This window comes from Apis mellifera, linkage group LG10, assembly GCF_003254395.2.
Source record: "Apis mellifera strain DH4 linkage group LG10, Amel_HAv3.1, whole genome shotgun sequence".
NCBI lineage: Eukaryota > Metazoa > Arthropoda > Insecta > Hymenoptera > Apidae > Apis > Apis mellifera.
In genome coordinates this window covers 4,836,680-4,862,796 of record NC_037647.1, presented here as the reverse complement: position 1 = coordinate 4,862,796, position 26,117 = coordinate 4,836,680, and the positions used below count along the sequence as shown (strand labels likewise).

The 26,117-nt window shown below is 22.4% G+C and overlaps 6 protein-coding genes across 9 annotated transcripts; 3 read left to right on the top strand and 3 right to left on the bottom strand.

Moving 5' to 3' along the window:
• The first annotated feature begins 1,040 nt into the window (after nucleotides 1-1,040).
• On the top strand, nucleotides 1,041-3,348 carry LOC725653 (pseudouridine-5'-phosphatase). Of its 2 annotated transcripts, XM_003250026.3 has the most exons (5): nucleotides 1,372-1,390; nucleotides 1,481-1,602; nucleotides 1,836-2,054; nucleotides 2,778-3,010; nucleotides 3,073-3,348. In XM_003250026.3, the coding sequence occupies exons 2-5, from the start codon at nucleotides 1,599-1,601 to the stop codon at nucleotides 3,250-3,252; spliced, it is 636 nt and encodes a 211-aa protein (XP_003250074.1). In that variant the 5' UTR covers nucleotides 1,372-1,390; nucleotides 1,481-1,598; the 3' UTR covers nucleotides 3,253-3,348. The 2 variants fall into 2 exon arrangements, with proteins under 2 accessions (XP_016769773.1, XP_003250074.1); XM_016914284.1 differs by lacking the exons at nucleotides 1,372-1,390; nucleotides 1,481-1,602 and adding an exon at nucleotides 1,041-1,247.
• Nucleotides 3,349-3,372: 24 nt separating this feature from the next.
• On the bottom strand, nucleotides 3,373-10,742 carry LOC725611 (DNA polymerase alpha catalytic subunit). Of its 3 annotated transcripts, XM_026443244.1 has the most exons (22): nucleotides 10,602-10,617; nucleotides 10,058-10,249; nucleotides 9,642-9,951; nucleotides 9,259-9,562; nucleotides 8,786-9,196; nucleotides 8,104-8,472; nucleotides 7,825-8,029; nucleotides 7,468-7,736; nucleotides 7,228-7,344; nucleotides 6,975-7,158; nucleotides 6,765-6,896; nucleotides 6,500-6,675; nucleotides 6,187-6,427; nucleotides 5,977-6,116; nucleotides 5,691-5,896; nucleotides 5,348-5,609; nucleotides 5,074-5,248; nucleotides 4,835-4,998; nucleotides 4,499-4,747; nucleotides 4,227-4,302; nucleotides 3,948-4,144; nucleotides 3,373-3,842 (listed from the first exon to the last, which is right to left on the bottom strand). In XM_026443244.1, the coding sequence occupies exons 1-22, from the start codon at nucleotides 10,615-10,617 to the stop codon at nucleotides 3,840-3,842; spliced, it is 4,398 nt and encodes a 1,465-aa protein (XP_026299029.1). In that variant the 3' UTR covers nucleotides 3,373-3,839. The 3 variants fall into 3 exon arrangements, with proteins under 3 accessions (XP_026299029.1, XP_026299028.1, XP_026299030.1); XM_026443243.1 differs by lacking the exon at nucleotides 3,373-3,842 and having other exon boundaries at nucleotides 3,904-4,144; nucleotides 10,602-10,742; XM_026443245.1 differs by lacking the exon at nucleotides 3,373-3,842 and having other exon boundaries at nucleotides 4,034-4,144; nucleotides 4,249-4,302; nucleotides 10,602-10,742.
• LOC551864 (transport and Golgi organization protein 11) lies at nucleotides 10,733-13,550 on the top strand. Its single transcript, XM_624250.4, has 5 exons — nucleotides 10,733-10,913; nucleotides 11,396-11,626; nucleotides 11,803-11,897; nucleotides 12,040-12,191; nucleotides 12,517-13,550. The coding sequence occupies exons 1-5, from the start codon at nucleotides 10,748-10,750 to the stop codon at nucleotides 12,725-12,727; spliced, it is 855 nt and encodes a 284-aa protein (XP_624253.2). The 5' UTR covers nucleotides 10,733-10,747; the 3' UTR covers nucleotides 12,728-13,550.
• A 1,363-nt stretch (nucleotides 13,551-14,913) lies between these two features.
• On the top strand, nucleotides 14,914-19,017 carry LOC551840 (YTH domain-containing family protein 1). The gene is made up of 4 exons (XM_624225.6): nucleotides 14,914-15,275; nucleotides 15,381-15,408; nucleotides 16,561-18,212; nucleotides 18,317-19,017. The coding sequence occupies exons 1-4, from the start codon at nucleotides 15,240-15,242 to the stop codon at nucleotides 18,362-18,364; spliced, it is 1,764 nt and encodes a 587-aa protein (XP_624228.1). The 5' UTR covers nucleotides 14,914-15,239; the 3' UTR covers nucleotides 18,365-19,017.
• A 1,696-nt stretch (nucleotides 19,018-20,713) lies between these two features.
• Nucleotides 20,714-23,215, bottom strand: LOC551814 (EF-hand domain-containing protein 1). The gene is made up of 5 exons (XM_026443366.1): nucleotides 23,164-23,215; nucleotides 22,948-23,098; nucleotides 22,506-22,828; nucleotides 21,865-22,313; nucleotides 20,714-21,789 (listed from the first exon to the last, which is right to left on the bottom strand). The coding sequence occupies exons 1-5, from the start codon at nucleotides 23,213-23,215 to the stop codon at nucleotides 20,839-20,841; spliced, it is 1,926 nt and encodes a 641-aa protein (XP_026299151.1). The 3' UTR covers nucleotides 20,714-20,838.
• Nucleotides 23,216-23,414: 199 nt separating this feature from the next.
• LOC409056 (sodium-dependent phosphate transporter 2) lies at nucleotides 23,415-25,575 on the bottom strand. The gene is made up of 5 exons (XM_392582.7): nucleotides 25,128-25,575; nucleotides 24,831-25,037; nucleotides 24,554-24,764; nucleotides 23,831-24,471; nucleotides 23,415-23,744 (listed from the first exon to the last, which is right to left on the bottom strand). The coding sequence occupies exons 1-5, from the start codon at nucleotides 25,329-25,331 to the stop codon at nucleotides 23,514-23,516; spliced, it is 1,494 nt and encodes a 497-aa protein (XP_392582.1). The 5' UTR covers nucleotides 25,332-25,575; the 3' UTR covers nucleotides 23,415-23,513.
• Between the last annotated feature and the right edge of the window lie 542 nt (nucleotides 25,576-26,117).

Sequence of the window (26,117 nt, the reverse complement as noted above, 5' to 3'; positions counted from 1 at the left end):
AATATAATCTATTTTAGGTGCAAAGTATAGTGAGAATAGATTTGGTAACAAATTCATATATATAATTAATCAAGTTTATTTATAAGAAATTATTAATTTGAGATTCCTTCGATTTTTCGCTTACAAAATTTTTGATTCAATGTGTATTTTTATTTTTAAATCGTAAAAAAATATAATAAAATAATCATAATTTAATATAATAGTGTGTACAATATACTATTAATATTTTCTATGTTTATATTAAAATAAATATTAAAATGTGATAACATAAAAATAATCAAAATTATTAAATTTAATAAAAAATTAGTAAATATTAAAATTTGTTTTTTTTTTATATAAAATGATTGAATGTATATTTTTTTACATTAATAAAGTCATCATCACAAAGATCTAAATCTTATTTTCATAAACAAAACAACATCATTTAATCAACTTTATAAATAAACTTATACAAAATAATCTTATCTTTAACAATATAGATAATCATAAATATATTTTAGCTTATGACATAAATGAAGTATATTAAAAATATAATCAATCAAATAAATTATAAAAATAAAAAATGGAATCCGTATGAACAAATAAAATCAATTTCATCTAATACAAACTTTAATTACTTATAACTTAAATAAATTTCAATCGAAATTTTTATATATTTTTGTTTTTAGAATCGATATGTTAAGCCTAAAGGTATCTCATTATTATATATCTCATACGTTATATATTAATACTTTATATATAAATTATATTATATTTTTGTAAAAAAAAACTAAAATAAAAAATTAATACTTATAAATTTTGTAAAATTTAAGAGTAGTAATTGTGCTAGTATATACAATATAACTAATTATTATAAATATGAAATCGATTTATGCTGCAATATATTATTGCGCAACATATATTATTATAATATTTTGCTGTATCATTGTTATATATATTTCTTATCATGAAATATATATAACAAACAAAAATTTTATAAAATCATAAAAATTAGATTATATTTATATTGAATACAGCTGTACAAGATTTATTTCTACCATAGTTTATATATAAAATAGACTGAGACTCTATAAGATATTGTTAATAAAATAAATTTCTATATATATTTTTAGTTTAATACTATAATAATTTAATTATATAATTTGTGTGTTATTAAAAGATTGAAATTTTAATACATTCAAAAATGTCGCAAAATCAATATAAAAATGTTACACATTGTATTTTTGATATGGATGGATTATTACTCAGTAAGTGATTTATATTATCTTATACTAACTTATATTATATTTATATCCAATGAATTAATATATACAGAAAGGGATTATTTAATTAATAATTAAAACTTGTATTTAATAATTAAAAATAAATATTTTACGAAGTCCATATTTTTGTAAGTTAGACAAAACCTAATCTAATCTGTAAATAAGTAAATATTCATTCATAAGAATAAAGTAATTTTGTTTTGTCTATGTATATATAGAAGTGAATAAAATCTCAATGGCAATTATTAAGAAATATGAAGAATATAGATTAAAGTACACCATGCATCTTTATGGGCAGGTACTACTGTCAATGAAAAGGTTAAAATAACACTCATCATGCGTGAGTTGGGAAATTGTATTAGAATTTTATATATACATTATATATACTTTTGAATATGTATATAAATATTCTTATTAAAAATTATTCATTTATTATAAAATTATTTTCAACAATTTTCATAAATTAATATTTATAAATCAATTTAAATCAATAGTTCATAAGTTAAGTAAATTTTATATTACACATTAATTATAAAAAAAATAATTGTATTAATTATATTAAAATCTTAATAGATACAGAACTACTTTATACTGAAGCCTTTAATCGTGTTATAAATCTCTATGGGAAAGAATTTACATGGGAACATAAAGCAAAAATTATGGGTTTTAAATCTAAGGATGTTGGACAAGCTTTGATTGAAATGTTTTCTTTACCAATAACAGTAGAAGAATTTGAAAATAAAATAACAAAAATATATCAGGAATTGTTCCCCTCTGCAAATCTTATGCCAGGTAATTTATAAAATTATTAGAAATTATTAAAAATAATAATAAAACTAAGAGTTTATAACATACATTAAAAGAAATAATATTTAATTAATATTAACATTTAATTTAGATTGAATTTAAAGTTGTTAGATTTAATTATTTATATTAAATATGAATTAAAAAACCTACCTAAAAATAATTAAAATCTTAAATATTAAAAAAATTCAAGCAAAAAGATATTATGATAAAAGATTATTAGTAGTATTAACAAAAATCATAATAATATTAAAAATAATAATAATATAATACAAAATTTTTTAAATTGAATTAAATTATTATAATTATTCTTTATAAATATAAATATTATCAAAATAAATTAATTATTATATTTATTGCAAAAGTTATTTTTATTATTGTTACTTGTAGATATTAATATGATTATATTTATGCAGTAATTTTAAAGAAAAGAATTTTATTTGTTCGATGATTTAGATTAAAAATTATTATCATGAAACTCTTTTCTCTTAATAAAAATTTTTTATAAGTTCTTTTTTTTTTAACTTTTTTTAAAAACATTTTATATAAATTTAAGAAAAAATTTTTAGAAATAAATTATTTTTAAATACAATTTTTAACAAAATTTTTTTTTAATATAATTATTAAATATTAATTTTTAAATATAATTATTTTAAAATAAAATAAAATAAAATGTTATTTTAAATAAAGTATAGAATTATTTAAAAACAGGTGCTGAACAATTGTTGCAACATTTAAAACAAAATAATATTCCAATAGCATTAGCTACAAGTTCAAATAAAGAAAATTTTGAATTAAAAACTCAAAGATGGAAAAATATATTTGATTTGTTTAATCATAAAGTTCTTGGTGGTTCTGATCCTGATGTTATTAATGGCAAACCAGCACCTGATATTTTTTTAACTGCTGCAAAACGTTTTATTGATAATCCTGATCCATCAAAGGTTTGTTACAATTTATATATTTTTTAATATAATTATTTATAAATTTAATATTATATTTTTAGTGTCTTGTGTTTGAAGATGCTCCAAATGGTGTAAAAGCTGCATTTAATGCTGGGATGCAAGTTGTTATGGTTCCAGATCCAATGTTACCAAATCATTATATTGAAAATCCAACATTAATACTAAATAGTCTTGAAGAATTTCAACCTGAACTATTTGGTTTACCACCATATAATAGATAATTTATGTGGAATATATTTCTAAGAGATAGTAATGATCCCTAATGTGCCATTAAGCCAACTTATTAATAAATTAATTAATAAATTTTAAACTGTCAATTTCTATTTAAAATTAATATTAATTCTCTAATCTTTTTTTTTTATTAAGATTTTTTCAAATTAAATAAATTAATGTTCAATAACATTTTAATTACAATTGAAAAAATTTAAAACTTAAACTATACTTAAAATGGAATATATGAACACAAATTGAATATAAATTTTATATGAGATTGAGTAAGCATGTTCTCATGAATTTGTATAATGTTTGATGAATTTTCATTTATACAAATTCGTATTCATTATTCATTTTATTAAAATTGTTATAGATCATCTAAAAATATAATATGATCTTAAAATATATCAAAAATTAATTGCTAGAAATTATTACTTTCATTAATACAAGCATAAAGACTATTTATAGTAAGTAAAAGTTATTTTATATTGCTATTTATAACATTAGCGTTTTTTATTTGTATCAAACATAAAAAAAAAATTTTTTTTGATAAAATATATTTAAATATACTTAGAAAAAAATTATTAAATTAATTTTACTGAAACAAAAAAATTTAAATTATATCAAATCAGTAGCAAATATTTTTTATCTTATTTTGTTATTGTAGTAAATTAAAAAAATATTTTTTTTAAATATTATTTACCATTTCATTATCTGATTCATCTGATATTTCTATAATATCTGCATATAAACTTGGTGTTTTTGATTGTTCATCAATATTTAAAAAAATTGTATCTAAACATACAACAGAAAATGCATTTCTTCTTAACATCTTTTCCATTGTTTCTTTTAAAGAATCATATGCTTCTCTCATGCCTTGTGGATACTGAGATAACAAATCTAAAAATAAATTCATTTTTAAATTATATAATAATTTTATTATTTTTTCTAATTAAAAAAGATAAAAAACATAAATACTTGCTTTTATATTTTGATTGACTCACATTAAAAAGATGGAAATAAAAATACATTTGATTATAAAGTTTTGTATCTGTAAACTTTAAATAATAATTAATTTTAATATATTTAAAATATTGTAAAATGTGGTATATATATATATATATATATATATATATATATATATATATATATATAATATAAAAATATATATATATATATATATATATAAAATATAAAAATATATATATATATATATATATATATATATATATATATATATTTTTTTCAACTTACAACTCTATGTAATTCACCATCTTTACATTTCCTACAAGTTGGATATGTTGAATCAAATCCTAATGGTAATATTTGTGTTTGTTTACCACAAATTGGATTTTCACATTCTAACCATCCTTCATAATACTCACTAACTGCTTTTCGTACAGCAAGAGTCATTGCATTTTGTATTATATGAACATACGTCCATGGTGGTATTTTACAATCTGGATTTGAACAGGAAGCAAGTGATAATTGATTTCCTGTAGACTATAAAATTTTAATAAATAACAAATAAATAAAAAAAAAAATATATATATATATATATAAAAGAGAAAAATGCTTGTATTGATTTACTGTTTCGATTATAATATTTTTAAGTATAATTTCTGATTGACATTTCTCATCTTTACAATTAAATTTCAAAGGAAGACAATACTTAAATTTATCTTCATCTGTTAATGGTATATCACTATATTCTTCGTGTATCATTCTTTTAGATTTATAAATATTATCCACACCTATCAACAAAATTTTATTTATGATATTTAATAATTTATATATAATTTTATAATTGATATCAACTAAAATTTTACCGAGACATTTAGCTAATAAAACATCATCAAACCCTTCAATTGGATCACAAATTCGTAAAACAATAGGAAAAATTTGATTTAATAAATAATAATTAACATCTATTTTTAAAAAATCATTCTTTTTATATTCATCAATATGATATGCTCTTTCAGTTGCAGATTTTTCAGTTCCATCCTAATAAAAAAATAACTATATATTTTATAATGTTTATAATAATACATACATACATATAACATAAAAATGAAATGATGAAATAAATTAATAAATACGAACGTCACATATAATATAAGGAACAGTATCTCCAGTTTTCCACATTCTACCTCCTTCTTTGTTTAATCGTAAAGCTACTTGAACGTGAGCTTGTTTAGTATCTGGATATTCATTTGGATTTTTAGATAATTGTTTTGTAATGACCAAAGATGATAAGGAAATTTGATTTTCTCGAACATTTTGTGCAACATCATGTAATATCATAAAAATTTGTTCTATTCGATCTTCACATGGTTGATTAGAAAGAAGATGATCCAAAATTTTTCTATAAGCGATCATTATTATAAATAATATTAGATATGGTTTAAGATTTTGTTTAAAAAATTATTATTTATATTTTACTTACTTTCCAGTATCACAAGCTAATTGACACCAATCTCTTCTTACAATGTCAAGACCTTTATGTTCTTGTGTTAATTCTATTTGTCCATTAGGTAATTTTGTCATTATAACTGCAGCATATTTTTTCTTTTGTAAAAGCAATAAATAACGAAAAACTCCATCAATATCTAGTTCTACTCGTTTATATAATTTGTTGACTTCTTGTTTAATCTATAAATAATTTATTTTTTATATTATTTAATAATTATTTTATATATTATTATACATTATATTATTCATATAATATTTACTTTTTTTCCAACAGAAAAAACTTCTTCATAATCTAATAAATTTGTATTTATCATTATAGAATCGGTATCTCCATATATAACTTCATAATTTAATTTTTCAACAAGACTTTTTGTATGTTGTAAAATTTCTCGACCTTTTGCTGTAGACATATTTAATATTTTATATATAAATTTTCAATAAATAAAATTATATTTTAATTCATACTTTACCTGTAACCATGGCAGCAAGTCCTTTTGCATAAAATCTACAATGAGTTGCACCTAAACAACCATACATAGAATTTGCTGTAAGTTTTAAAGCCAGCTGTCTAATATTATATTGCATCTTTAATTCAGGTGAAATATTTGTTGCTTTCATTAATTTCTTTACTTCTCCTCTACTTTCGACTAATTTACGAATTTCTGTTGGAATTATTCCAGATTCTAAATTTGACTCAGGAATTGATAAATTCTGTACATACACACTCATAAATGAAATGATTCAAATTGATTGTTTTTAATTCATAATAATAAATAAATTTACCCCATAATCAGCATATGCAGCTCCAGGAACAGTAGTAAAACATAAATTATATTCTTGAATTATACTAGGATATAAAGAATTAAAATCCATTAATAAAATAAGTTTATCATAAAATCCTTTTTTTGGTTCAAGAACTAAACCACCAGTATAAGCTGCTTTTTTTCTAGTAGTATTTTCTACATATAAAATAATAGTGATTATAAATAAATTACAAATATATTAGAAAATAATAAATATTTTAAAAAATATATATATATATATACACCTTCATTATCTTTTCCTTTTTTCATAATGCGTTTATCAGGTGTTATATAATTTTTTAGATGAAATGCATGTAATAATAAATATTCATTTCTTTCTGCACGGCCTGCTGTTAATGTTCTTGATATAACATTTCCTATATAAATAAAATAAATATATATTAAGTAAAAAAATTATTATTTTTAACATTTATATATATTTTTAACATATATACCAGCAATAGATGTAATTTGTAAAGCAAGTGGAAGAATATTGAGATCAAAAACAATAGATAAGATATATAATGCTTCTGTCAATGTTATTTTAATTAAATTATCTATTTTATTTGAAGTATCATAAAATGCAGCACATTCACCAGGTTTTATTTCTTTGCATTCATTTTCCTTTTTCTTCAATACCTATTAAAATAATTATAATTTAATTTTTTAAATATTAGAGAATTTCATAAATTAATTTCAAATATTTACCGATGTACAAAGAGATTGCAAATCATAACTTCTAACTTTGAGATTTAACTCTTTAGCTGATACTTGTATATCACAAATGGGTCGACCAGCTAATACTTGATTTAAATTTATTTTTCCCTAAAATATATTTCTTTAATTTTATAATATATACATTTTATTTATATAATATATATAAATATTATATATAGTACATATATATAATATATATAATAATATATAGTATATACATATATACTATACTCTTATCAAAGGAGGTGTTGAACGTCTTAGTCTTCCAAGTCTACTCCAATTTGAAACTTTTAATGTAATCATTCTATGCATTAAAATATCAAATTGAAAACCACAATCATATCCAATTAATAAATCTGGATCTGCACTATTTATTATTTTTAATAATTCTTCAAGTAAATCTGTTTCTGTTTCAAATTTCATTACTTTGGTATAAGAAATGTTAGAAAGCATTTCTCGTGCTTGTCTTGGCCAAGGTACATCATGTGGATGTGTAATTACTATATGAAATAATGTCAAAATGAATCATATTAAAAAGTAATAAATATATAGAATATTCAATTCAAAAAAGTATATAAAAATACATACAACAAAAATGTTGTTGAAATGGTGGTTTTGGTGGTTCTTTATCAATATGATACTTGTGATGTATAAGTATTGCAACCATGACTATTTCATTTTGTTGTAATTTAACATTTAGAGATGTTCGTATATTTAAAGTTGTTATTACTAATGGTGGTAATGTTTGAAATTCAGAGAAAACGGATATATTTTCCATCTTCATGCAATTTACCTATATATATTATTAATGCTTTAATATTTATTAATAATAATAATAATAAATTTCAATGAATAAAATTGTTATACCTTTATTTTGCACCAACTAGTTTGTATATTACTAGGTAATGGACATTTAATTTCTAGCCAACATGGACCTTTAATATTTCTTTCTATTAAAAGTAATTCTAAAGCATTTACAGTTGTTCCAAAAACACGCTCTATTGACGGTCCAGAATAATCAGAAGGCATAGGTGGATAATGCGCCGCATATCTTACTTCCAAATAATCAGATATTGCTGGAGTACCTTCTTGCTCAAAAGCATAATGTTTTGAGACTTTGCTACTTCGAAATTCTTTTATTCCTAATTTATTTGCAAATTGATTAAATTCCTTATATACATCTTCCATTGTATTTAATTGTTCTTCTTCATTATTATCTTTAAAAGATGTTTTTATCTAAAATTTGCATTATTATAATTAATTTAATAAATTAAAAAAAAATAATAGGTAATATATGTAAATAATAAAAAACTATATAATATATGATACAAAGTATTAAAACAAAAATAATTCTAGAAACTAAAATAAATAGAAAAATTAATATGCAAAAATATTAGTAAAATGAATGTGACGCTCATAATTTAAATTGTTTATAATTTAATAAAATATTTTTGCTGATGTGTTTTATATTTATTTTGATTTTTGTAATTTATTCTTTAATCTCACGAATTAATATTATATATATGCATATACTAAAAAATATACATACATATACTCTAGGAAGAAGATAAATTCTTCGTGGAATATTCTTTACTGTTAAACAACAGGAGCAATATTCTTTTATAGATGGTACAAAAACTTTTCCCAATAAATATACAACTCCAGGCTGTTTGTATGGATCTTCATATGCATCCCACCAATAAAATCTAAATACTTCTTCTTTATTTACATTAGTTAAAAGTGGCAAAGGCAATTCTGTAGTATTAGTATTTGTAGTAGTTACTTCGATATTTGATATTTGTGTTGTGAATTCAATATCTAATATTTTATCAAAATTTTCTTCTTCAATATTTTTATTTTTTGTTTGAATACTTAATTTATGTTTTTTATTTTCTTCGTTGATAGATGATATTGATTTTTCATTGTAATCAACATTGTCATTTGTAAAATCTGTACAGAACTGTAATAAATGAAATATATTTTAAATCTTATTTTAAAATATTATTAAATAAAAAGACTTACATCTCCAATAAATTGGCTAAGATCTTCATTTTCTGTTTCAATTATTTGACTATTACTTGAGTTTTTAATATCTTGTTTTAAATGTATATCTAATGTTGTATTTGAAGCACTTGTGATTTCATCATCTATAATTATTTGACTATTACTTTGATCTGAAATAACATTTTCCATTTGACAATTTAATTTTATATGCTGTAAGTTTACATTTTTTGATTTGTCAAAAATGACTAAATCATTATTATCATCAGATTGTATTTGTTCACATTCTGAAGTTGATTGTAACTTTGTTTTGTCATGAATATTTCTAAAATTATAATTTATTAATATAATATTAATTATATGTAAATAAATATATATATTAAAAATAATATAAAAAATATTACTTTTCATTTAATTTAGATGCAGTACAAAATTTATTTCTAACAGTTCTCAATTTTGACATTTCTGGGCTATTATCTTTTTTCAATTCAGACATTAAATCTCCTAAAATGTTATCATCATCCAATTTAGCATCATATTTCTTTTTAGAAGACATATTCATTAACATATTTTGAATATTTCCTTTTATTTTAATATTATCTTTCTTGTTTTTTTTAGGACCTGTGATTTTATGTTTTCTTGCTTCTTGTATACTTTCATCATCCAAATCATCATCAAAAATTTCTCTACCATCTTCAATATAACCACTTTCTCCTTTTGTAACAAACAAACAATTCATAATAATCTTTTTCTTTTATTTTTAATAATAATAAAAAGTTAATTTGCTATATTTATTACTATAGATATATAAAGTTATTACCATCATCAATAATCCAATCATCACTTTGTCTTTCTATTACAGTTTTAGTATATTCTTTTTCATCAACTTCTTCATAAACATTTTCTAATTTATCAATTTCATATTTATTTTTACTACCTTTTAATTGTTTTAACTTTTCTAAAGCTGACAATCTTCCAGTTTTATCAATCTTTTGACGTTTAGTTCTACCTGCTACATTTATAATTATTATAACACATATTATAATATAAAATAAATATTTTAATAAAATATATATTACATAAATATATTATAAAATTTAATAAAATTTCAAACTATATCAAAAATAAAAATCTTAAAATATTTAATCTTAATATTGATAAAATTCTCTTAAAATAATAAAATATTAAATAAAATAATAAATGAAAAATTAAATGAAAGATTTTTAACAACTTTAATAACTTTAAAATTGTTACTAAAAATCTTATATAATATTTAAATAAATATAATAAATGAATAGAATTTAAATAAGTAAATTTTAAAACAATAAATTTTATTAATTTTATAAATTTTCTAAAAAACTTACATTGAGTGTCACTCATATTTTCTAATAAATTATTCTAATGTAAATTATTGAATTAAAATATCATAAAATATTAAAAATAATATTTTCAAAAAATAAAATAAAAAATTAATACATGGAAGAAATTGATAACACTGGTTAAGGTTTTAATGGCAGAATATTTATTTTGGCGGGAATTAGAATCGATATATTTCTATATCGATTTATCTCGATTAGAATATTATAATCTCGATTGTAACTTTACAGATAAGTATAACATACATTGTCAACTTCGTGCGAAAGATTTGTGTTCAACGATCGAAAACTTACAGAAAGGTAATTATTCAAACTTTAAGTATTTTTCGCATATATAATATTTTATTATAATATATACTATTAATAATCTGATTTACGATATATATTTATTTTTATTTTATTAATACTACGTAAAATTTAAATCACATTTTTTTTATGTCGTCATTATATTCTTTCATTCTAGAGTAAAATTACTAAACATATATAATTTATTAAAATATTCATCGGATTATTTTATAATTATTTTCTTAATAATTAATAAAAATAAAAATAATTCTTATTTTTTAATTTTTTAAAATATAAATCTATTGTATTTAATAAATAAATATAAAATTTTTCCATTTATATTAAATTTTAATTTAATTTTTAAGATAAAAATACTAAATTTATTGTTTTATTTATATATATTATTTTAAATAATAATTTTTATAATTCAGTATATAACAATTTCAATAAAAAATATAAAGAGATACAGTTATAAATTTTATTTTTAATTATTTTAGTTATAATGTCAAAAACACATAGTCCTACTGTTTTCAATGGGGAAGCTGACAATTTTTATGACCCAAATTTTACTTTGGATATTAATAAAAGAATGCGTGTACCAAAAAGTATTCGTGTGAGTGGCGATTATACAGATGAAGAAATAAATGGTACAAATGGTTCTAGTTGGAATCAAATAGTTGCAGGAGAAAAATTTGAAATGCATGTTCCAGATAGAATTTTAGTTGTTGGTAAATATTTAATGTTTATTAATGTTTATTTAATGTTTTATACATATATATTTATAAATATATTTACATATTAATTTTTATAATTAAATTATTTTTTTATTTAAAGTATTTTTTATTTTTTATAATTAAAATGATTAATTATAAAAAAATAAACAAAAATAATTCATTAAACATAGGACAAGAACAACATATTGGAACTAGAGCACCACCAAGAGAAATTACATTAGAAAATGCTGTTTTACCATCTGAACCAGGCATGGTTAGAGTACAGGTAAATATTTAAAATTTTTAAATATATCCAAATAAGAAAATTATTTTTGAATTTAATAAAGATTTTCTCAATAATAAATATTTGAAATAATGTGATAAAAATAATAAAATAAATATTATAAAATTTTATATTATATTGATAGACTCCACCAAGGATTTTGACATTGGATAATCATTATTTTCCGGCAGTTGATGAAGAGGAACCAAATTCCTATTCAACTGAAACTAAGGATTCTTTAGTCTCTAGATCACATGGACAATATCCTACAGAAACACAAATAGTTAGGCATGCTAGGTAATAATTATATAAAAAATAATTAATATTTTGTAATCTAATATAAAATATATATACTATACTATATTATATATACTATATAGTACTATATAATATTATATATACAGAATAGATATATAACATTGATCATTTCAATTATTTCTATTATTTTTAAAGATATAAGTTATTTGCTAAATTTATACTAATACAAATATATAAAAGGAATTTACATACATTTCTCCTTCTTATTTATACTAAAATTAATTTTAGCATAAAATATTAAAAGTTATGAGTTTATACTATATATTTTGTACTTTTATAAAAACATGTAATTTTTTTTTTCTAGAGAACAGACAGCTTCATATAATGCACTTAATGTTTCTGTTCCACCTAGTGAAGAGATACAACACTTACGTCGACAAGTAGGGAAATTAAATCGTCGAGTAATGGCTATTGAACTTGAAATGTTGCAACGTCAACAAAGAGAAAAAATTTTATATGCATTAACATTAACATATTTAATTCTTAAAGCTTTTTCATGGTTAACAAGAAACTGAGTTTACATTAAGAAAGTGTAAAAGATTTTTCTCGTGTGAAAAATGGTGCTGTTCATCCATATAATGCAAGATAGTCTATCAAAAGTCTCCTTTGTTTTAAGAAAAAATTTATAACCAAAGACTCTACATTGAGTATATGAAATTATAAAATGTTCAAAATAAATGTATTGTATATATTCAAAACTAAATAATTTTCAATATTTACATAATAAATATCATAATTAAATTTTTAAATATTTAACTTATAAAATCTAATTTGTTATATTTATATCTTTTATTATTTAAAATGAATTGAAACTTTTCCTTACACTATTTCCTAATATATATAAGTATTGAATATATACTATACTGATTTTTTTTAAATAATTGAATTTGAATATCTAAGAATATTTGTATAAAATAATTTGCATTAATTTCAAGTCAGAAAATGAATTTTCTTGACATTTATGTTAAAGATCTATTAAGAAATCTATTTTACACAAAAATGTAATATTTCAATATCAAAATAATAAACTGAAAATAAATATTAGATATAAGTACAGTATAATAGGTAATTGTAAATTTGTAAAAGTAACAAAAATGTTATGAGATTCTAGATATTGAAATTGAAATTTCATTTCTTTTTCTTTATTTACTTTTTTTAATCATGTATAACTAACAATATATTGTATCAATACATTGACAAAATTGTTAAAATCGATTATTATGAATATTTAGAATAATACTAAGTTTGACACATTTTTTGTGGCTATGATATTCATTGTATATTTATATAATACAAATATATTATGAAAAAAATATTATGAATAAAATAGATATATAATCATTTTCTTTTATTTTATATATTATTTGTTTAATTTATTAATTTATAATTTATTATAATTTAGATTATAATAATTATAATGAATTTTTCTAAATTTTTTTATAATAAATATATTTATTATAATACATTATATATTTATTAATATAATATATAATATATTTATTATAAACATTGAGATTAAACTATTTTTAAGATTTTGTTATATATATATATTATATATATATATATATATATATATATGTATATGTATATGTATATGTAATAAAACAATAATTAAAAATAATCACTAGAAATATATACAAAATAACAAGTCATTGAAATAGAAAATGCATTAATAAAATATTAAGTATTTATTTCATTATAATATTACTTTTTACATTATTTTACATTTATTTACATTCTATTTGTTTTAAAATATTATTTATTGTTAAAAATAAGTTATTCCGTAATAAGTTATAATTATAAAAATTATTACTGTAAATGAATAAATTATTACTATTATTATAATGCAATTGATATTACTTTAACCTATTTATAGTGTTACATTTTTCTATATTTAAAAATTACTAAATATGCTTTAATTTAAATTTAAAAATTAATTAAAAAAAATAATTTAAGAAATATATATATATATATATATGTTTTAGAAAAACTAAATATATATATATATTTGTTATGATATTACATGATATGTTGTTACATGATATTATATATATTTTTATTATATTAAATTAATAATTTATTTTTTTCGTTCTATAATAAAAAGGAAAAATTAAATATTATTTTTATATCATTTATACAATAATATTTTTTTAACTTTGAAAAATGTTTACAATATTACATCAATAAATTAAATATAATAATATAATTAATATATAAATTATTAAAATTTTACACTTCTTACAAACATTAATATTATAAAATCACTTAAGTAAAGTTTTTATTTGAAACTTTATATAAAATTTGTATAAATTTATTTAATATTTATATAATATTACATAATATAAATATATATAATATTTTTTTATTTATGAAAATATTATATTATATATTGTGTAAATTAATTCTTTATTAATGTATAAGTATAAACTAGATTTATTATAATACGAAACACGACCATACTCAACATTGATTCTCTAGCTCTAATACCGTAGTAAGAACTAGTAAATATGAACATAAAAAAAATATTTATGATATGTAATAAAAAAGATATTAATATTTAATAACGATAAATCTAAGAACTACATATAAAAATATTGCAAAGAAAGACTTTTTATTTAATTTATAATTCAATTACATTGTAAGGTAAACATTATTTAAAGAAATAGTCATATAGGGACCTTATCGTTGCGAATGTTAGACAATCTGTTAATATATACGAGAGGTCAGTGCACGTCACGTAGTTATTATTCGGAGTTGAGAATTCTGTGCAAATTTATTTGTCTCGAAGTGTAACAAAAAGAATTCCTGAGACTCTCTCGCGGCAAGACATTACAGGAAGAAACGCGGAGGTCTCAGGTATAGCGAATTTTAAAGTTGAAGATTTCTCTTTAGAAAGAAGTGCCCGCGTACTTGAGTGGTATAACGCTGTTGTATGTAATTGTGGTATTGCGTTTGAAAACTTTATTTTATTAAGGCACAGCCGTCTATTTGGCGTCTGTGAAGGGCAGACAGAGTGTGTGACAGGTTATGTCAACTGGATTGGCAGGTGCTGTTTCAAATCAGGTCAGTGTGTTGACTTGCTACCACACCGCTATACTGCAGATACTTACCTTTCACTGAAGACAGCCATTCTAAATTTTGTATATTTTTCCATGCAACGGAATGCAGCGGATGAAAGGACAAACCAACAGTCAAGGTGAGACTTCCTATCCTCATACAATTTTTTAAATATTTCATTTAGTAATGTTATTCGTAAAATATAGTTCATTGTAGAAGTTAAACAGTTAAATATATGATTGCATAGATTTTTTTATTTAAAAAAAGTATATAGATTTTATATTTATTGTATGCAATTTTTTCAATAAAGTTTGATATCACGATAAATTGAAGTCTGCATTTTTTTACTTAATATAAAATTTTGTTATCTATATTTTTAGCTGATTTCTATATAAGTATAGTATATACATAGTGCATTAACCTATCTATGTTTTAGTATATATTTGTTTAGTTACTAATAGAATTATTTAAACTTTATTAATTTATTATTTATTTTTTAAGTATATTTAAAATTATATTTCTTTTTATATATATGTTACAATTAATATTAAATAGAAATCTTAAAAAATAATATGCTCATATCGACGGCGTAATACGATATGAAATATTTAAAATATTACATAATTTTTTTTAGTGAAAAATTGAAATTATCAATTTATCAAAATTATTTTATATAAATTATAATTATTAAATTTGAAAAAGTTATTATACTATGTATTATAATTATTATTTTTCTATAATATTTAAAATATTATAATTGAGAATCATTTTTAATTATCTGTTACTTAAAATTTTCTTTATTTAGCATGAATATCTTCCTAAAAGATAAAAACCTATAAAAAAACATACTTATATTAATTATAATTTATCTTATTTTTACTTGTTATGATATTTAATATATCAAAATTTACATATATAGTTTATTAATTATTTGAAAAAAATTTATACAAGTTAAGAAAAATATAAAAAAAAATTATTTTTATTTTAATAAAAAAATTTTTTAATTTCTTAATAATTGTTATTATATTATATAGTATCTAACTATTACTATTATATATAATTATTATTACTTTTAAATTATAAAAATATTTATTATATATATTTTATTAAATGTAAATTATATATTCTTTATGATATTTAATTATTAAATATATAGTTTTATATTTATATATTAAAATATTGATATTATTTTAATTAGAAATTATTTAAGTTTTTGGAAAATCAATTTTATATAATTTTATCAAGAAGAATTCATGTCACATATTAATAAAATAAAATTTCATACTAATAGTGAGCAATGGTCCTAAAGAACACCAGCAGCAGGCACAGACAGATCATGCTGGTGGAGAAGATTCTGGGTTTGATTCATGGAGAGGAGGCAACAGTACACATCATTCAAGTTATCCAATTGGGACTGGTGATCCATATAGTCCTTATTATGCAGGTACTTCATTCCCTTATCAAACATTTGGTGCTGGGGATGGTACTTGGTCAAATGGAACAGATCCCGTTGCATTTCTTTCTGGCTATGGAGGTCAAATAGGTCATGACGCATATGGCATGGATGGAATGTTCTCTGCTAGTGCAGGAGGTGGTTTTAGTACATTTGGTCAACCTGCTTTTAATTACTTTCATGGAAATGGTGATTTTAGTGCTTGGGGCACTCCAAGAAAAACACGCTATGAAGATTATTATCAGGCTCCACGTGGAAATGAAAATTATCCAACACCTAGTAATGCAGAAATTAAGACTATTGAACAAAGTGTGCAAGGCTTGTCACTAGGAAGTGGTGAAGTTCCACGTCAAGATCAGCAAACTTCATCAAATCAATCAATAAAATCAGAAGCAAAAGAACCTAGAAAGATAACATGGGCAAGTGTTGCAAGTCAACCTGCAAAGCCTGTTCCTCCACTTTCATCTTCTCAAGGAATGAAAAAAAAGGCTGGAATGCCACCACCACCTATTGTGCCAGGAAAACATAATATGGACATTGGAACATGGGGTGAAGGTAAATCATCTGCACCTCCTCCAACAGCACCTCCACCACCACAGGTACAGCCTCCTATTCCACCACCTCCACCATTGGCTCAAAGACAAAGACCTCCTCCTCCTCCACCATGTTGGAATAGACAACCTACAACACCTCCATCACCACCACAATCACAGATTCATATGCCTCCACAACAACAACAACAACAACAACAACAGCAACAGCAACAGCAGCAACAATTACAGCCACAACAACAGCAAATTACACAATCACAGTCACATCCTGTTTTAGATGAACTAAAAGTAAAAAATGATTATAATCCTGTAGAATTTGATGAAACTGCTCCTGGAGCTAGGTTTTTTGTAATCAAGTCTTATTCTGAAGATGATATTCATAGATCTATTAAATATGAGATTTGGTGTAGTACTGAACATGGTAATAAAAGATTGGATCAAGCATATAAAGAAGCCAGTCGTGAAGGTGCACCTTTGTATTTATTCTTTTCTGTTAATGGATCTGGTCACTTTTGTGGTATGGCACAAATGGTGTCACCTGTTGATTATAAAAGCAACAGTTCTGTATGGTCTCAAGATAAATGGAAAGGCCAATTTCGTGTACGTTGGATTTATGTCAAAGATGTTCCTAATGTGCAACTTCGTCACATTAGACTAGAAAACAATGAGAATAAACCAGTGACTAATTCAAGGGATGCACAGGAAGTCCCTCATGCAAAAGGTGTAACAGTGCTACGTATATTACATACTTATCGGCATTCAACTAGTATTTTTGATGATTTTGGACATTATGAACGTAAACAAGCAGAAGAAGATCAGCGTAAAGCTCCAGCAAATGCTATACAACATCATCATTCTTCCAATCATAGAAATAGAGGACATTCAGATTTATCAAGGGATCATCATTCTCATCAATCGCATTTACATCATCAACGCAAAGTAAGTAACAACATATTCTAAATGAAATGAAGTTTCAAATTAATTAGCATAAAATTTGTATCTTTTTTTGGGGGGGGGATAAATAATATAATCTATCATTATAGGATCGAGATGGTGGTCGTGGTAGAGGCAGAGGAGGTTCACGCCAGTAGCGATGGATACAACAAAAATATAATACTGTTCATAATAGTAATCATCATAAAGAAAGCACGCTACGACTAATTATCGTCTTACTACTTATCTTTGCTTTCTTGGATACACAAAAGGCTTCTAATTCCTGTGACAAAACTTTCATTATTGAGACTATTTCCTTCTGTTAAATAATCAACTTGTATGATAATTAGCGTCGCGTCGGCATCATGAATATTATCTAATCGTAACTACTATGAAGAGGAACGCAATTCAATTTCAAGGGATATTGGGTAACCTTGCTGAGTTGTAAGCATATAGTGTGGTGTTGCGTGCTATTCATCGAAAGGTGTTTCTTAAACGTACAAATTAAAAATGAAAGAAAAAAAGAAATATGGAACAGAAGAAAAAACTGTAATATGTGGACTAATCCTTGTAAAATGCTTAAACTTTTGTTGATAATGAAAAATCTATGCGAGAACAATATTATAAGCAAGTGTCATTTAAATCAATTACCATTTTAAACTTTGATGGACATATAACCTGGTGCCTGTGGCTGAAAGAGCTCACCTTTCTTTGTTATAAAGGTGCAAGGGCTTATTACGACGTTTTAAGTTTATGTGTAACAATTATGCTTGATCATTGGATAATAATAGAAATTATTGTCAACTGATTATTTTATGCATATTCTATATCTCTATATTGCAAAAATTATATATATAATATATATATTATTATAAATATATATTATATTATATATATTACATATATTAATTATATATATTATATATAATAAATATATATAATGTATATAAATATATATATAATATATTAATATATAATATATATATTACCTATTATATTATATTATATCATTATATTATTCATGGACTGCAAAAATGATCTAAAATATTATATGACAAAAAAAATATTATAGTTATTCTATAATAGTAACATATACAATAATGATCATTATTGTATTATTTTATGAAAATTTCATAAGATTCTTATTGTTAAAATTGACTGTTACTTTATTTTATTTTAATGTTTGATACATTTTTGTCATGATTTCATTATTTTATAAATTCAAGTTGTTTTTATTGAAATAGAAATTTTGTGTTTTTGTATATTTGAAAGAAAAATGTACACTTTTTCATGCCCATTAGAAAAAAGATCCTTTAGTAGTAATATTAGAAAAATTTAAACCATTTTTCACAAATTATATATAGAAAATTAAACATTAATATAAAAAAACTGCTTAAATAATATGGATTTAGTAGTCTAAAATACATGAAATAAATTTTATTCTAGATTTGATTATTAATGATTATGTATACATTTACATATAATTACATGTAGAAATTAATTTGTAGAAAATGATAAAAAAAAAACAGAAAAATATTGAAATTTGTTTTTTAAATTTTATAAGAATTATATTTCATTGCGCAAAAGCATGTTATAAATGATAAGATTTTATACAAGGTAATCATAAAATAGTAATATAAAATTTTCATTTAATCTTATTTTTTCAAAAAAATCGTACAAAATTTATAAAAGAATTATATTATTATAATTTCATAATATTACTTAAATAATTACTTTTGCATATACAAGTAAGTAGTAACAAAAAAGAGAATAACGTACGAGAAAAATTTTTTTTATTTCTGTATTGTGAATATTTCAGGAGTAAATGCATTTTATTATTTCAAAAGTAAATTATTTTATGTAATGTATCAATGTTAAAATTTTTAGCCAATGTTTTTGAATTATTTCAGTTTATTTAAAATGGAATAAGTTGCTCATAAATATTAATATTTGAATAACTAGAAACAATTAAATGTAAACTAAACTATATTAAATTTTCGTATTTCACAGTCAAGCAATATTTAAAAGATTTTATTAAACAATTTATTAAAAACTATTTTATGAAAAATTATTAATATTAAAAATATTTTCTTTTTCAATATTTTTAAATTTTGTTTAGATTCCAAAGATTTATCTAAACTTTATTTTTATTTTATGATTAATAAATCATATGCATACAAACATGTGCATCATATGCATATGTATACAAACTGCATATCTGTATATTATTATTACATTATAATATGCAGACATACAAATAGTATACTTGATAATGTATCATATTGTTTAGTATTTACTAGTATTTACGTTGTATGATCGTATTTGATTAAATGTTGAATTGAACTATGAATTTTAATATTCACATGAACTATACCATGTATACAGACAATGAATTTTCTAGAAAATATGATTTATTCTATTTAGTTTTGATTCTGTAATCAAAACATAATAAAAAATAATAAATAATTACATTCAACGTAATATATATATGATATTTATTTTTCATAATTATATTTTGTATTGTTTTATTAATATAAAAATTTGAATTAAAAAAAATATTCAATTGCGATAAATTAAATATGCAGATTTGTTAAAAGTATTATGTTGAACGTAATTATTGACAGGAATAATATTATTGTTCCATCCCATCATCCCATGTTATTCGCTTTTTTATTTTATTTTCGGTAAATATATTTGGACATTGTTGAGATAATTGTGTAGGTTTTGTTGCTAAATTTGGACAGAGTTCTTCTGGTGGTGGTGTACGTGGTCTTAATTCACCATGTTCTCCTTCATATTTACACTTAGTTTGAGCTTCAAAATGTTCTACACATTCTTCCATATCAATATCTCTTTTAATACTAACTTCAGCTGGTTTTATTGACTGTAGTTTTATATCCTCCTTATCTTGAATTTTTTTAGTCTCTACTTTTATATCATCAGAAAGTAAATTCTGTTTGACTAAATAATTACGAATGCTATTTCGTACTTCTAATGGAAATTTTTCAGGATTTGTTTCAATATAACGATATACAAAGAGATCGGTACCAGTTATGATAAAATAATGATTAAAAATATTAATTTTTGCACCAATATAAAAATCTTGAGGAGTATAATATTCTGGATCATCTCTTCCAGTTTTCGGTTTTGGAACCAATGTAGCTCTGAGAAAACAACCTTCGCGACGTCCTGAATTACGTTTTTCAAGTTCTTGTATGAGTATTGTACCATTACTTAAACTATATTCTAAAATGAAATCGCGATTTTTGTCTTCTGGATGTATCACATCCATTTGCATAGAATAACGTAGTTTTTTAGGAAAATTAACAAGTTGTCGAATAACATCTTTTTTAGGTCGTTCTGGTATAAATGATAAACAAGAAGCGTAAGTATCTTCAGGTGTACCGAAAATTATGTGCGGTGGTGATTTATATTCCGGCAAGATCGTAACATCATTTTCTGTTGGAAGAGGAATTTTTTCTGGTTGTATTATTCCTAACATATCTGAATAATATTTCCGTGTGAAAGAATCACAATCGTGTAAAAGAAATCGTCGATTAAATATAAAAATCGTACTTCCTATCTGCAATAAAAAAAATTATAAGAAAAAATAATTAAAAAAGAATATTGATATTTTTTAAATTATTTATAAACTGACTAAAAAATCTTTTGGTGTATAGTATTCGGTAATCTCTGGATCACCATATTCCATATATATAGCTGGATACGACAATGGTAAATTTTTCCAATCTTTTGGTACTTTCATTCTTTTTAATAACATTGGTACAGGATCTTTTCCACTATTGGGTTTCTGTATTTCACGAACAGCTATCGTATCGTCCGTCAAGAAATATGTAATGTGATAAACATCATTATTCCAAGTTGCAACAAACAATAATACCATTTTATCATATTCTAAAAATCGCCGTCTAACATCATCAGGAATTTTTGTAATACATGTTGATATTTTCTGTTTATTTTTTCTTAATTCTATATAAGGATCTATAGGCGATTCTTCTTTATCTCCAACGTCTATTCCTTGACTATTTAAAAATTCTCTAGTAAATAAGTCACAATCAGTAATGTGATAAACTACACCATAAATACCTGCAAATAATAAAAATTAATCATAAACACACAGTTAATATATAAAAATCTGTAAAGAATAAATATGAATATATTGTTATTTAGTTAATAAGATAATATTGAATAAAATTTGAGAATCTTTATTATTTTTTTAATAAACAATATTTGGGGAAAGCATATATCATAATATATAAAGACATTTATTAAACTTACATATATCAATTCCAATATTAAAATCTTTCCAATGAAATGTATCGCCATTTATATTTTTTACAATTTTATTGCGTCTAATAAGTTTTCCTTGATGAAAGCCAGCATTATTAACTGTCGGTTCAATAATACATAAAGTATCATCTTCCAAGTAATATAATATATTAACATGACGTATACGGAAATGTTCGTCTGGAGAGTTAAATACGCCTTGGCGAAAAAATGCTTTAAAGCAAAGACATTTTTGTGCAAAATGCACATAATGTGGAATAAATTGTCCATATGCATATTGTTTTACACGACCATACGTTAATGATGGATCATAACTAAATATTATTTAATATTATTAATTATGGAAATTTAAAACTTACATTAAATTTAAAAAATTTTAAAGATTTTATAAAAATGAAAATTATATTTTTGCATTTATATTTATTTATCTTACTGTGCAGAATCTTCTTCTTTTACATATGCACTAGATGCAACATCTATTGGTCTTCCTCCAATTCCAGCATTTCTATCACGTACTACACGATAACCATTTAAAAAATGAAATTTTTGTAATAATCTATAATCTTTGATCTTTAAAAAGATATGTTTTCACTTAAATTTCATTCTAATATAATGATTATAATACTTAATTTATAAGTATTTTGCTAACTTACGCTTGGATCTTGAAATCTATAACCTGGTAAAAGTGGTAGGTTTTCCATATCAAAAATGTTTAATAAAATATGTATTCAAAAGATATTTCTATAGAATATTAAATTGTATAGTCACTAATTGATTTGGTTTCTATAACAACACTAATTGATATTGATGTAACAACTTTAATTTTTATTTCATGTAACTTTTTGTTATAAAAGTATATAATAAAATATTTAATATAATTATAGATAAAGAATAACTAAGTCAAATTATATTTGATCGTTTATTTTTGCATAAATTATTGACAACAGTAGCATTGGATGGTTTTCACTAAAATGGATTAGTTGTTCTGATAATGAAGAGTCACAAACTAATTATTTCCTTAAAAATAGCCATACATCCTGCAGACAAGCAGCCAGCCACTGGTACAGTAATTAACCATGCAAATGCAATATTACGAAATAATTTCCATGAAACTCCCTCACCACCATGTGAAGCCCATCCTACACAGACAACAGATCCCACTTTGCAATGAGTTGTTGACACAGGTAAACCAGCCTTACTTGCCAACAAAACTGTTACTGCTGCTCCTAACTATAATTCATATATAATTAATAATAATTCAAAATAAATATTATTTTGTTTTATTATAATTTTAAAATTTATAAAATATATATGACCTCTATAGTAAATCCAGTAGTTGGTGTAATACGTGCTAAATCTTGTCCTAAAGTTTGTATCACCCTGCGTCCCCACACCCAAAGACCAGTTGATATGCCTAAACCACCATAAAGTAATATAAGCAATGGAGTTTCTGCTTCTTGTCTCGCTGATCCTTCTGCATATACAGCCCAAAGTGCAATAAGTGGACCAATTGCATTGCTGACATCATTACCACCATGAGCAAAACTGCCAAATGCTGCAGTTAATACTTGCAAAAATGCAAAAAGTTTAGATATTTCTGGTGGTTCTTCGTTTTTCTTTTCAGTTTCAATTTGAGCACCCTCAGTATCTGATCCTGCTACCATTAAGAGAGGACTTGCACTGCTATTGCCTCGTAATTTTGGCGCTACTTCTTTTGCATTACCATTACTATTACTACTACATGGGGCTTCAGAAATAACAGATAATGCTGTTGTTTCTTTTTTATCACAGGTACCAAATTTAGTTGTTGTTGTTTTTTCGTTGCTACTTAATGAAAGTAATATTGTTTTTCTTTGCCATGGTACAACAAATAAATAAACAATGATAGCTGAAAATGAACCAAAACCTAATGCAGCAAGTAAACTACCCCACCATGGCACTTGATCTAACATTAAAACTGAAACAGATAAAAATAAAATAATATTTAATTTAAATAAATAATGTTAATTTATTAAAATAGAAATATAAAATTCATTTACGTTTAGGTCCATCATGTACTACTGACATAATATTAATAGCAACAGTGAGTCCATATGCTAATGGGAGAATATAAAGACCTTGTTCTAAAGGTTTATTAGATTCAAATACTGATTTTCTTAGAACCCAAAATATAGCACCTGATACAATTCCACTGAGTACAGGACTTGCAAACCAAGAAGCTGCTATATTTGCAAGAGCTATCCATTTGACCTATAAACATACTTATTATGAAATATTCTTTATTTATTTTAAAATTAATACAATAATTTTACTAACCCCTGCAGTACCTTTACAGACAAGTGAAAAACCAACTGTAGCACCAACAATGGAATGTGTTCCAGAAATAGGTAATCGCAAAGCTGTTGCTAGTATTAACCAGATACCAGATCCAGCTAAACTAGATAATGCTCCTACCATTAATTCTTTTTCTTGGCCTTCATATAATGTCACATCCAATATGCCTTTTCTCATAGTATCAGAAACCTAAAGCAAGTATCAATTAATATATCTTGAATAATATTATTATATATGTTATGAAATAAAGTTTATAAAATATATAAATTTTTAAAATACCTTATAGCCAATGAGTACAGCCCCAGCAATTTCAAAGATAGTTGCTAAAATACAAGCTTGAAATATCGTAAGTACTCCTGCACCAACACTTGTTCCAAAACTATTTGCGACATCATTTGCCCCGATTCCAAATGCCAAAATAAAGGCCACTAAGAATCCAACCACTACTATCCATACCAAGTTTTCATCATACGGTATGCTCATTTTTATTTACCTAATAACTATTTTCTTTGAGCTATTAATATATAGATTTTTTTTTATTTTTATACATTTGTCAGTAGAGTAGTATCATTATATTAAAGTGTTCTCTTGTCATATTGTTTGTAGATTATAATTATCAAAGAGAACATAGATTAGGGAAGAATTTCCAGTTTCATTTAGTATATATTCATATGTAAATACTTATAAATCAGAATATATTTCTCCATTTATATTTAAATTTTTATATGTATATATTAGATGTATATATATATATATATTTTTACATATATATGTGTCTAATATTTTTATTTTACTTCTAAAACAATCAATTTTATAACTTTGTACACACAACAGAGGTAGTATTTTGGCGCAGCACCTGATATATGTAGCATTGTTTTTTTCATATAATAACATATATTTTAATTAGAATGCTTAATAGCATCAATTATTGTGTAAATTTGCTAAATGTTTTATTTTGCATTAAATATAAAATATTATAATCAATTTTATGAAGATTCATTATCACTGATTTTCTTCTTTGAAAGTATACTGATTGCTGTTTTTCTGGCATCTGCAATTAACCAAATATTTGATGCAATATATATGGATTCTTTAATTTTTTTTTTTTAAATATAAAATATAAAAATTCTTAAGAATAATGTAAATATTTGATTTAATTACCTTCGTATACACATTGTAATTATATTAAAATGATGCCTAAACAATGAAGTATTTCAATATCCACAAAGAAAATTTAAGTGTTATACTAAAATAATTTATCAATTTTCT

Coding starts and splice junctions, on each gene's coding strand:
- LOC551840 (XM_624225.6), top strand. CDS start 15,240: ATGTCAACTGGATTGGCAGGTGCTGTTTCAAATCAG. Junction 15,276..15,380: donor CAGGTGCTGTTTCAAATCAG/GTCAGTGTGTTG, acceptor AACGGAATGCAG/CGGATGAAAGGACAAACCAA. Junction 18,213..18,316: donor ATTTACATCATCAACGCAAA/GTAAGTAACAAC, acceptor CTATCATTATAG/GATCGAGATGGTGGTCGTGG.
- LOC725653 (XM_016914284.1), top strand. CDS start 1,184: ATGTCGCAAAATCAATATAAAAATGTTACACATTGTATTTTTGATATG. Junction 1,248..1,835: donor TATGGATGGATTATTACTCA/GTAAGTGATTTA, acceptor AAATCTTAATAG/ATACAGAACTACTTTATACT. Junction 2,055..2,777: donor CTCTGCAAATCTTATGCCAG/GTAATTTATAAA, acceptor ATTTAAAAACAG/GTGCTGAACAATTGTTGCAA.
- LOC551864 (XM_624250.4), top strand. CDS start 10,748: ATGGCAGAATATTTATTTTGGCGGGAATTAGAATCGATATATTTCTAT. Junction 10,914..11,395: donor GATCGAAAACTTACAGAAAG/GTAATTATTCAA, acceptor TAATTATTTTAG/TTATAATGTCAAAAACACAT. Junction 12,192..12,516: donor CAAATAGTTAGGCATGCTAG/GTAATAATTATA, acceptor TTTTTTTTCTAG/AGAACAGACAGCTTCATATA.
- LOC551814 (XM_026443366.1), bottom strand. CDS start 23,215: ATGGAAAACCTACCACTTTTACCAGGTTATAGATTTCAAGATCCAAGC. Junction 22,314..22,505: donor TAATATTGGAATTGATATAT/GTAAGTTTAATA, acceptor TATTATTTGCAG/GTATTTATGGTGTAGTTTAT. Junction 21,790..21,864: donor ATACACCAAAAGATTTTTTA/GTCAGTTTATAA, acceptor TTTTTATTGCAG/ATAGGAAGTACGATTTTTAT.
- LOC409056 (XM_392582.7), bottom strand. CDS start 25,331: ATGAGCATACCGTATGATGAAAACTTGGTATGGATAGTAGTGGTTGGA. Junction 25,038..25,127: donor CTGTACTCATTGGCTATAAG/GTATTTTAAAAA, acceptor TACTTGCTTTAG/GTTTCTGATACTATGAGAAA. Junction 24,472..24,553: donor AGTACATGATGGACCTAAAC/GTAAATGAATTT, acceptor TATCTGTTTCAG/TTTTAATGTTAGATCAAGTG.
- LOC725611 (XM_026443243.1), bottom strand. Junction 9,563..9,641: donor GCATCTAAATTAAATGAAAA/GTAATATTTTTT, acceptor TTATAATTTTAG/AAATATTCATGACAAAACAA. Junction 7,737..7,824: donor ATTTCAACAACATTTTTGTT/GTATGTATTTTT, acceptor TATTTCATATAG/TAATTACACATCCACATGAT.